The 11,050-nt window shown below is 64.5% G+C and overlaps 1 protein-coding gene across 1 annotated transcript; it reads right to left on the reverse strand.

The window, feature by feature from the left end:
* Positions 1-418: 418 nt before the first annotated feature.
* Positions 419-7,992, reverse strand: SLC7A3 (solute carrier family 7 member 3). Its single transcript, XM_054215319.1, has 12 exons — positions 7,855-7,992; positions 5,479-5,887; positions 5,125-5,283; positions 4,858-5,038; positions 4,644-4,756; positions 3,474-3,696; positions 3,157-3,296; positions 2,974-3,076; positions 2,458-2,669; positions 1,655-1,821; positions 1,274-1,382; positions 419-1,164 (listed from the first exon to the last, which is right to left on the reverse strand). The coding sequence occupies exons 2-12, from the start codon at positions 5,846-5,848 to the stop codon at positions 1,031-1,033; spliced, it is 1,911 nt and encodes a 636-aa protein (XP_054071294.1). The 5' UTR covers positions 5,849-5,887; positions 7,855-7,992; the 3' UTR covers positions 419-1,030.
* Between the last annotated feature and the right edge of the window lie 3,058 nt (positions 7,993-11,050).

Consider the following 11,050-nt stretch of genomic DNA (forward strand, 5'->3'; position numbering starts at 1 on the left):
ACGCTTCCTCTGCAGGGCACTGCTGGAGCACCCAGGAGATATTTCCAAGGTCATTACTGCAGCCGCTGCCCCGGGACCCGGCGACACGCTCCCACACAGCGCAGGGCGTGCAGGGCAGGGCCATGGCAGGCTGGTGTGCTGCCCACGGGTCCCAGCAGGGCTGGGTTGAGCTGGCCTGGAGCACTGCCCCACGGTTCCCAGGGGACAGCGTGAGGGCTGGTGGCCCCAGCCAGCAGGTTTGGGGCAGGGAGATCAGCCAGCTGTGGCCGAGCCCCGCTCTGTGCTGGCACCAGCCTGGCACATGGGGTCCTGCCCGAGGCTCTGTGGCCACAGGGCATTAACACAAGCTGCAGCAGGACCAACAGAGCCAAGCAGTTAAAAACCATTTAGTTTAATAGGTATAAAAATCGTCATTAAAACACCAATTATACAAAGGGATACGAGGTTGGAGGCTGGCACGGCCGCCCTGTGGACATCTTGATGGACATCCGAGCTGGATGCTCACCCCAAGCAGCATGGCTGGGGCAACTCAAGGCTCAGCGTGGGATGTAAATCCCAAGCACAGAGAGGGGTTTGGCCAGCTGAGCCCCGCGCTGCCGGCAAGTACCGAACTGCTGGCGGTATCAGAATGGCCGCCCCAAGCCTCGTGGCACAGCGCTTGGAAAGCACAGGGAGGAGGTGGTGACCACAGACACATGCACAGACAGGACAAATACAGCTGCACCATCACGCGGGGCCTCCTGTGCGCAGGGAAAGCAGCATTTCTGACAGCAGCTTCCACGGCGGGAGCGCCATGCCGCTGTCACTGGCAGAGACCAGCCCCGGCCCAGCAGTGCTCCCACCCGGCCCGGGGTCTCGTCTCCGTGACCTCTGCTCTGCGAGGGGAAAGGCCAGCACACAGCCCGGCTCGGTGGTCCTGATGCTGGGACTCACTCCCTGCAGGGCAGGGGATGGATGTACCATGTGGATCATGATCTTGTCCTGAGCGGGAATACTGGCAGAGGTCCACGGAGTGCGGGTGCCCGGTCTCTCAGACCGCAGCAGCCCCAGGGCTGAGGTCCAGTCCAGGGTGGTGCAGAGGCTTTTCTACTGTCGTACAGGCTTCCTCCATGTTTTTCCCTTCCACGCTGTTCCGAATCCCGTAGCCAAAGTAAATCATAAAACCTGCAGGACAGTTTCCGCAATGAAATGGGTGGCGGCGGCGGGCTGCCAGTGTTAACAGCCCCCAGGGGAGACCCCGCGGGCACTGCGCTCCCCTCCGCAGGACACCTACCCACGACCATCCAGATGGCAAACCGCACCCAGGTGCCAGCACTCAGCTGTACCATCAGCAGGATATTAACGAAGATGCTGAAGATCGGCAGGAGCGGGAGGAAAGGTACCTGCGAGGGACAAGAGCTGCCATGTCAGCTGTGACTTGAGAGACCCGGCTGGGCTTGAGGATGCTCCTGGCCAGGGAGGGATCCCACCCCTGCCACAGGCCAGAGAGCACTTTCACCCTGGGGACTGCGCCTCAGAGAGCCACGTCTCGAGGCCCTGGGCTCTCCTGGATGGTGACTGCCGGGCAGCGAGCCCTGGCAGACCCTGCAATGGCCCAGACCCTACCGGGGGTCCGCGGGGGTGCAGATGCTGAGCTGCTGGGGGCTGCACTCACTTTGAAGTTCAACCGCGCGTTGCTCTGCGGCTGCCTCCAAACGATGATGGTGGGAATGAGCAGAGCCACGAGGAGCAGCACCAGGGCTACGATCCAGCCCACGCTGGCGTCCTTCAGCGCGTTTACCTTGAGGGTCAGGACGATGCAGATGACCGTGATGAGTGTGGCTGCAAGAGACGGGGCAGTCAGGTGGCTGCATGGCATGTGGTCTCTCTGGGACCCCAAGCCTCACCAACGGCTGGGCTGAGGCACCCACTCCTCTCAGTCAGGTACAGTTCCAGCACATGCTGTCTCCAACACCCACCCCAAAGTCTCGGGAAAGCACTTTGCGGGGGGAATTCACCAGCCCAACAAGTTGAGGGGAGCCTGCGCCACACCTGGCTGAGCCGCCCTGTTCTGGCAGCACAATGAAGCCATCAATGGATGGATCAAACCTTGCTGGCCGAGCCTCAGCACTCTCGAGGGGCTGGGGAACACCCTCACTGGGTGGCCAGCCTGGGCCAGGCTCATCACAGGGAGCTCCCACGACAACCCGCACATGCCCAGCTTAGCCCCCATGTCGTCCATCAGCCCCCGTGCACCCCAAACCCCAGCTGTGCTCTACACCTGGCACCCTGCTCAGCACAGAGCGGGTCCCACGCCTGCTGGTGCTGCCAACAGTAGCTGGCAGCCTGTGCTGCTCAGCCCCTCTCCTCCGCCCGGAGAACCCACCATCCATCCCTTCCCAGCTCGGTGGAGATGCGCCAAAACGCTCCAGCCCCTGGCAGGAGGGCGACATCAGCCGCTGCCTCCTGCTCACTCACCGATGACCGAGACACAGACGTAGACAATGCGTCCTGAGAGCGCAGTGGGGGTGTTTGTGGGCGGGTTGAAGAGCGTGGCCAGGGACAACGTCTCCTTCTGCTGGGCGCTGGTGGTGGCGATGGTCGGGTTCATGATCACCCTCTCCTCCTCGTTCCCGTTCAGCTCCAGCATTTCCACGGCCTTCGGGGAGTTCAGCTGCCCAGACTGGTACCTGTGCAGATGGGACAAGCTGCAGCACAGCCCCAGGAACTTCCCCGCCCAGGGGGACAGTGGCCAGCACCCTCACAGCCCTGACGGTCCTCTAGCCCCACGTGCTGGGCTGGCAGCAGCCCCGTGATGGCCACCCCATGGATGTGCCCAGAGACAACACGCAGGCTCTTGTGAGCAGCCTCCATCATGGGAGCTTGACGCTTCCCCAGGCTGCATCCCCCTGGGACAGAGCTGTGGCCACAAGGCCCGGGCTTGACGCAAGGCACATCCACCCCAGGCACCACCACGCAAGAGGAGGCACCCACCGGAGGATGAGCACGCACACCGCCACCAAGGAGTAGGCCAGCAGCGTGCCGATTGACATGAGGTCCACCAGGTCCTTCAGGTCAAGCAGGAAGGCCATCACCGCTGCAACGAGGACATACAGCATAAGCACAGCTCCAGACCGCCACGGGGGCCGAGTGGGAGGCAGCAGCCAGGAGCCTTACCCGCAAGGAGCCCCGAGGTGATGGTGGCTGACAGAGGGGTCTTCGTGCGGCTGTTGATGCTGGAGAGGAACTTGAAGAGCAGCCCATCCTCCGCCATGGCATAGATCACGCGGGGCATGGGGAACATGGAGCCCAGCAAGCTGCCGTGGGGAGAGATGGCTCAGGGCCTGTCAGGCCAGCTGCACGCGCCCACCACCCAGATGGGGTCGGGACCGGCTCCGTGCCAGGAGCAGGAGAGCAGCCAGACGGGGCAAACCCCCAGGCCAGCCGAATCCCCATGCCATGCCAGGTGGTGTCAGGAATGGAGCCAGTCCTACCTGGTGGAGAGGGCGCAGAGCGAGCCGACGGCAACGGCGTAGCGGGCTGGCTCCCAGCCCACTGCCTTGAAAGCCTCTGGCAGGGGGCTCTCCTTGTTCAGGAGGAAGTAGGGCACCATGAGGGTCAGGGCCGCAGACACCCCGAAATAAGCGACAAAGCAGATGAGGAGGGACACAATGATGCCGATGGGGATCGAGCGCTGTGGGTTCCTGGCTTCCTCCCCTGTGCAGAGACAAGAGGCAGCGTCCATCCCTGCTCCATGGCACACCGTGGGGCAGCTGGCCCCGGGGGGACAAGCTGCAGCAGGGACTTCCCATGGCAGCGTGGGGCTGTGAGCAGCAGGGGGGGGGCTGTTGGAGAGGAGGGGTCCCCAGTCATGCTGCTGCACGGCCAGGAGCACGCGGCTGCAGCCCTGGCTTCCAGGCACATGGCTGCCCAGCAGCTGGGCTCGCAGCCCCCCTGCTATGCCAGCCCTCTGCCCCCACCAGCAGCTCCCGCTCCCTGCGGAGCCCACTGAACACGGATCCTCCATGCCCACGGGTACAGCGACGCAGCCGCCATGCCCTCTGCCCCCAGCCTTTGCCAAGGCGTGCTCTCCTGCTGCACCACGCTCTCGGCAAGGGGCTCGGCGGCCGGCGTAGGAGGGATGGAGGCAGCTGCCAGGCAGCCCCTGGGGGCAGGGAGGCACATGCAGGGAGGTCAGGCAGAACAGCCTGTACCAGCCACCCACTAAGTAGATTCCTGGGGGAATGAGAGGAAATTAAGAGGGCTCCCTGCGCTCCAGAGAGCGGCAGCTCTGCATGAACTCAGTCATTTAGAAAAACGTTGCTTGAGGCTGGGAAACAACCAGGAGGCACCAGCAATTCCCAGGGCTGTTGCAGCCCAGACTCGGCAGCGGAAAGGCTCCCCGCTGCCCCGGGAGCTGCCTGCGCAGGCAGGGTGCAGCCCCACTCCCACCACGCAGTGCTGGGAGCCCCTTTTTCTGGGGCAGGGCAGGCTGTGAGCCCTTTTGTACTAGCCCAGCTGGGGACACAGCCGCTGCGGGGAAACCTCCCAGGAGCGGTGGGACAGGCTGTTTCCCACGCCATGGAGCATCCTCCCCAGCAGGTCCCAGCCAGCCGCCGGCCGCGCTGGGGAAATGCATGTGCCACCGTCGCCCAAGGCAGTACCTGTGGTGGCGATGCAGTCGAAGCCCACGAAGGCATAGAAACAGGTGGCAGCGCCAGTCAGGATCCCTTCCAGTCCAAAGGGGACAAACCCGCCAGAGCCAAAGTCTATTTTTCTGGAAAGGAAGGAGGAGAGCAGCTGCTGTGGGGTGCAGGGACAGAGGGGCTGGTGCCAGCCCTGTGCCAGCCCCTGGCCTGGCACGGTCACTCTCCTCACCTGATGTCATCAGGCGGGTCCGGGTACATGCTGTTGGTGTAGTCCTCCTCCGAGAGCTGCCAGTTCTTGATGTCTCCCTTCACGAAGCCAGCGATGATGACAAAGCCCAGCACCACCAGGTTCACCGCCGTGAAGATTTTGTTCACGAGAGCAGATTCGCTGACGCCAAAGGCCAGCAGCGCTGTGGGGACAGAAGGGGTTAGGGGGGACCTGCCGGGCTCCCGTGCCACCACCCGCGGTGCCACAGAGCCCCTCCTACGCACTCACCAGTAAGCAGCCCAATCAGGATCAGGGCGAAGAAGTCCGGGCGCTCAGCCAGCACCCCTGGCAGGTGCACTGTGGTCTTGTTCATGAAGAAAGTGGAGATGTGGTTGCCGATGATGTTGTCGAATGCTGCGCTCCAGGCTCGAGCCACGCTGGCCGTGCCTGGTCGATGGCAAATCTCCGCATCACTCCAAGTCCAGGGCAGAGCGGCACTGGCCACCCCCAGCACCCACCTCCCTGATGATCCCACCCCACACCCTGCTCCCGCAGCACCACACACTGCCCCCGTGAGCCCCCCACGCTGCCAGTGCAGTGCTGGAAGGAGCACACGTGCCAGCACCCTGCCCAGCCCCGTACCTATAACGTAAGAGAGGATGAGGTTCCAGCCAGTTGTGAAAGCGCAGATCTCGCCGACGGTGACGTAGCTGTAGAGGTAGGCAGAGCCGGTCTTGGGGACACGGGCCCCAAACTCTGCGTAGCAGAGTCCGGCCAGCACTGATGAGAGAGCAGCCACCAGGAAGCAGAGGACGATGGAGGGACCAGCCGTCTCCTTGGCCACCTCCCCAGCCAGCACATACACGCCGGCCCCCAGCGTGCTGCCCACCCCCAGGGCGATGAGGTCCAGCGTGGAGAGGCAGCGAGCAAAACGTGTGTCCTCAGAGCTCAGATCCACCACACGCCGGCGGATCAGCTTCTTCCCAACACTGGTCATTTTTCCCCCGAACATCTTGTCCTCTTGTGGGTGGTGCTCAGCTGCTCAAAACCCCTGCAAGAGAAGGGACCGCAGGAGCATGAAGCCCAGGGTCCTTCAGGCCGCAGAACCCCCGCTGCAAGGAGCAGGGCAGGCAGCGATGCCCACGGGAGTTGTGCCTGCTACCAGCTGACCCGCCAGCACCAAACTCCTGCCACACTCGTGGGGCAGACACCATGGAGGCTCCCTTCAAGGCACCGTGGGGTACACACCCCCCACCTGCGCAGCTCCTGCGCCGGGGGAGCGAGCCAGGGATGAACCCAGCCAGTCCATGGTGGGAAATAGGCTTGTTGCACAAGCCCTGTGTGGTCCCTACCGCGGGGCCCCTGGGCACATCCCAGAGCTTGCCCACTGTCTCACAGCAACTCCCCACTGATTTGGCAGCCTGGAGATCCCTCGGCCCAAACTTGACTGCTGGCACATCCCTCCGGCCTGGCGCGTGGGCGTGCGCAGCAGCGATGGCAGGGAGACAAAGCATTCCTCCAGCGGAGGATTTGGCAAGCTGGGCTGACTCACTGGGACGCAGCCGTTCCTCCTTTGCTCTCAGCATCTGCACTACACCCTCGGCAGGGGTGCGTGGCCAGACACACAGCGCAGGCCCCTGGCGCACATCCCCCCGTGTGATGATGATGATGGCCGAGCCCGCACACTCTGCAGGCTGCAATCACCCTAAACATGTGATACCCACACTCCCCTTGCTCACAGCAGCCACCCATCCCCAAAAAGCTCTGGGAGACAAGCACAGGCAGCCGGCACAGGGTGAGAGGAACCACAAGGAAAGCAGCGCCCGATGCCCACAGCCACAGCTGGCACCCCATGCCCAGTGCTGGACCACCTGCCCACCAGCACCTTCTCCCCACCAGCTGCTCCCTTTGTTGGGAAACAAAACACTCCCAAGCCAAGCACAGGGGCAGGACCAATGCGGCACTGTATGGATCAGCATAAATACACACAAGGATAACTTTGTGACCTTCTTCCACTGAGGGGGATCACCAGGGTTGCAGTGGCAGCCACCAGCTCAGCTGCTTCCCCATAACAAGAAAACCAGCCTGTTTCTGGGGAAACCTCCTCCTGAGCTGGCATGTGCCACCATTCAGCCTCAGCCCAAGGAGCCATCCCGGCCCAGGGCAGCCTCTGGGCCAGGTTTCAAGGGAACAACAAGTGCCCCAGCATGGGCACCCTCCCCAGCCACTGCCTGGCCAACTCTGGCTGCCTTCCCCAGCCCTGATTGATTGCTCCAAGGATTTCTGATGCCCGACGGGAGCTCTACAAACTGCAAGCGTGGCTGGCAGCCGAAACGTGCTCAGCCCTTATCCCCAGAGCAGCGCAGAGAAAAAAGCGCGAGCGGTGCCGAGCAGGAAGATGTGGGACAGCCTCCCCTGCCTAACCCCCGCCGGTCCTGCTGCCCTGGGATTTACTGTGCCCGCTGCAAGAAGCACGTTAAGCCCCCAGACCGCCCCCCCCAGCACCCCTTAGAGCCGGCCCAGGGAGAGCTGCTCGGCGGGTCGGCTGCTCCGGGGGGGGAGCTCAGCCCACGGACGGAGAAGTGTCTCGCAGGAAGCCACGCTGTCGCCCGAGATGGAGACCATGCAGCGAGCTACGGGGGGGCAGCGGAGAGGAGACGGAGCGCGTCGGGCGGCAGCTCCCGCCGGCAGGACCCTCCGGCTGCCTGCCGCATCCCGGCCCCCACCACATCCCCTCGCCCGCCGCATCCCCTCGCCCGCCGCGGCTCGGGGCAGCTCGTCAGCCCCTCTCGGGACCCCCACCCCGGCCCCGCCGCGGGGGCATCCCCAGCTCCGGGGAGCTGCCAGCCCCGCTCCGTCCCGCCGGGGGGCCCGGCGCTGCCCCGGGGACGGCGGGAGCGGGACGAGGCGCCGCGGCAGGTCCCGGTCGCCTTCCACGTGCGGGCGGCGGCTGATGCAAGCGCGGCACCGGTTGCGCCAGGCCCCGCCCGGCCCGGCGGCGGCCCCGCCGCGACTCACCGGCGGCTCGGTAGGGCACGGTACGGTTCCGTATGGCTCGGCTGGCGCCGGTGCGACCCCGCTCCGCTCCGCTCGCCCCGGGACTGCCGCCGCCGCAGCCGCCGAGGGGGTTGAAGGGCGGCCCGGCCCGGCCCGGCCCGGCCCCGCCCCGCCCGCCGGAGCGCACCGCCCCGAGCCCCGGAAACGGGTACCGGCGCTCGGCCCCCCCGCCACCCCGCGCGACCCCCCCGCTCCCCATGGACCCGCCCCGCCGCCCCCGGGGCAAGCGGCGGGCGAGGGGGACCAGCGCCGCCGGCAGTGCGGGGGAGTCCGTCCCCTCCCTGCCCCACCCGCGCCCCGCCACCCTGCCGCCCCCCGGGTCCCGGGTTGGAAAAATACATAAATTCAAGAATTAAACGGCACCGGGGCGGGGGCCGGGCTCGGCTCGGCCCCGGGAGCGCGGCTGCCGCGGGCGGCGCCGCCGAGAGCAGGGCAAGGGACCGTGCGGCCGGAGGCATCAGCTGTTCCCCCCCCCCGCTCCCCCGGGAAAGGCCGCCGAGGGGGCGGCCGAGGGTCCCCCAGCCCAGATGTGCCCAGATGTGATACTCCGGGGGTAGGAGCCAGGCGGGGACCGGGGCGGGGTGGGAGGCCAGCCCTGCCGGGGGGCGTGCGGGGTGATGGGGGGGGGTGTCTGCCCCCACCCCCGTGTGCTCGCAGGGAGCGAGTCCCGGCCCGCGCGGCTCCCCTGCAGCCTCCTCGACTCCGGGAGCAACAGGCAGCTCCGAGTGTTGGGGAACACCAGTCCCGGGAGAACCGTTTGGCAGCCGGGCCTGCAGCCAGGGGAGAGCGGGAGCCGGCACCCATCTCTCCAGAAATCTGCTCCTGATGCAATCCAGCGTTCGCGTGTCACGAACACCCATTCGAACAGGCAGTGATGCCAGGCAGGGAGCCGGCCCCTCCCTGACATCACGGGCCAGGCTCTGCTCCAGCGCCGCTGCTGAATGTGGAGGCAACAGGCTCCCAGCTCTTTGCAGAGCAGGGCAGGCAGGAGCGGCGGGCAGGGTGCTACAGGCCCTGCGCTGGGTGCTACAGGCCCTGCGTCAGGTGCCTGCGCACCCCGCCTCCCCCGGGGGTGCACACACAAGGGCTGGGGAGGCAAAAGGAAAGGTTCCACTCGGCAAAAATGACCTCAAAGTGACGGAAAGAGCAAGGCGGGCTCCTGCGAGCGCAGCTGCCGGGCAGTGACGCAGGCTTTCCTCCCGCTCTGCAGATGAATGAACCCTGGCTCAGCAACGCCCCTTTCCCTCCCCGGCCACACGCTCCCCAACAGAGGAAGGAAACAAGCCCAAGACGAAGATACAGAAATCCCCTGCAGCTTGCTGTTGGCGCCCGGGCGCTTCCTGCTCCTTCTTGGGCCGCATACAGCAGGCAGGGACCCGGCGTGGATGAAGCCCTGCTGCCTCCAGTGCCTTGGGCACAGCAGGGCTCTATGGGGGAATGCCCCGGCCCAGCCCCGCGGAGGCTGGGTACCCAGAGCAGCGAGGGGGGGTGACACCAAGACTCGCCTATTCCCAGAAACCCTCTTGCAACAGCAGCTGTTGGGAGGCAGTTCCGGGCAGGGAGCAGCACATGGCTCCACATGGCTCCATCTCCCAGACCCCACACGCAGCTCCACATCCATCTTCCCAGTGCCCTATCCTCACCTCCCAGCCTACCGCTCTCCCCTCGCCCTTCAGGGCACTGATCCAGCAGCAGGGGCCAATGGCTGGGAGCAGGCAGAGGCATGGAGCGAGCCAAGCGCACGTCCCAACAGGAGCGGCAGGAAGGCAGACCAGTGGCAGGGCGCACGTAGGCAGTGCCAAGGAGGGTAGGAGGTGGCTACAGCCCAGAAAGGGAGCCAAAAGCCCTGCAGAAGCAGATCCAAATCGAGCCTTGGAACCCCATCACCTTCTACCACTGGAGCACAGAATCATGGAATATCTCAAGTTGGAAGGGATGTATAAGGATCAAGTCCAACTCCCTGCAGGACTACCTAACGCTAAACTATATGACTAACAGTGTTGGCCAGATGCTCCCTGAACTCTGCCAGGCTTAGTGCTGTCACCACTTCCCTGGAGAGCCAGGTCCAGAGACTGACCACCCTCTCTGTGAAGAACCTTTTCCTAATGTCCAATCTGACCTTCCTCTGATGCAGGTTCATTTCACTCCCTCGTGTCCTGTCGCTGGTCACTGGAGAGAGGAGATCAGCACCTCCCCTCTGCTGCCCCCCTCCAGGAAGGTGCAGGCTGCCATGAGGGCACCCCTAAGCCTTCTCTTCTCCAGGCTGAACAAACCAAGTGACCTCAGCAGCCCATTGTAAGTCTTGCCCTCAAGACTTTTCACCATTTTGGTCACCCTCCTCTGGACACACTCCAATAGTTTGATGTCCAGGCAACCAAAACTGCACACAGTGCTCGAGGTGGGGCCGCACCACAGAATCACAGGATGGTAGGGGTGGAAGGGACCTCTGGAGATGATCCAGTCCAACCCCCTGCCAGAGCAGGGTCACCCACAGCAGGTGGCACAGGAACGCCTCCAGGCGGGTTTGGAATGTCTCCAGAGACGGAGACTCCACCACCTCCCTGGGCAGCCTGTGCCAGGGCTCTGCCACCCTCACAGGAAAGAAGTTCCTCCTCATGTTGAGGTGGAACTTCCCATGGTCAAGTTTGTGCCCGTTACCCCTTGTCCTGTCACTGGGCACCACTGAAAAGAGCCTGGCCCCATCCTCCTGACACCCACCCTTTCAGTATTTATAAGCATTGATGAGATCCCCCCTCAGTCGCAGTCGTCTTTTCCAGACTGAAGAGACCCAAATCCCTCAGCCTTTCTCCATGAGAGAGGTGTTCCAGTCCCCTCAGCACCTTGGTAGCCCTTTGCTGTCCCCTCTCCAGCAGTTCCTTGTCCTTCTGGAACCGGGGAGCCCAGCACTGGACACAGCACTCCAGATGTGGCCTCCCCAGGGCAGAGCAGAGGGGGAGGATGACCTCCCTCCACCTGCTGGCCACGCTCTTCTCGATGCCCCCCAGGATGCCATTGGCCTTCTTGGCCACAAGGGCACATTGCTGGCCCATGGGCATCCTGTTGTCCACCAGGACTCCCAGGCCTCTTTCCACAGAGCTGCTCTCCAGCAGGTCACCCCCAACCTGTCCTGGTGCAGGGGGTTATTCCTCCCCAGGGG

This window comes from Rissa tridactyla, chromosome 9, assembly GCF_028500815.1.
Source record: "Rissa tridactyla isolate bRisTri1 chromosome 9, bRisTri1.patW.cur.20221130, whole genome shotgun sequence".
NCBI lineage: Eukaryota > Metazoa > Chordata > Aves > Charadriiformes > Laridae > Rissa > Rissa tridactyla.

Coding starts and splice junctions, on each gene's coding strand:
- SLC7A3 (XM_054215319.1), bottom strand. CDS start 5,848: ATGTTCGGGGGAAAAATGACCAGTGTTGGGAAGAAGCTGATCCGCCGG. Junction 1,383..1,654: donor ACGCGCGGTTGAACTTCAAA/GTGAGTGCAGCC, acceptor TGTCCCTCGCAG/GTACCTTTCCTCCCGCTCCT. Junction 1,165..1,273: donor TGCCATCTGGATGGTCGTGG/GTAGGTGTCCTG, acceptor ACTGTCCTGCAG/GTTTTATGATTTACTTTGGC.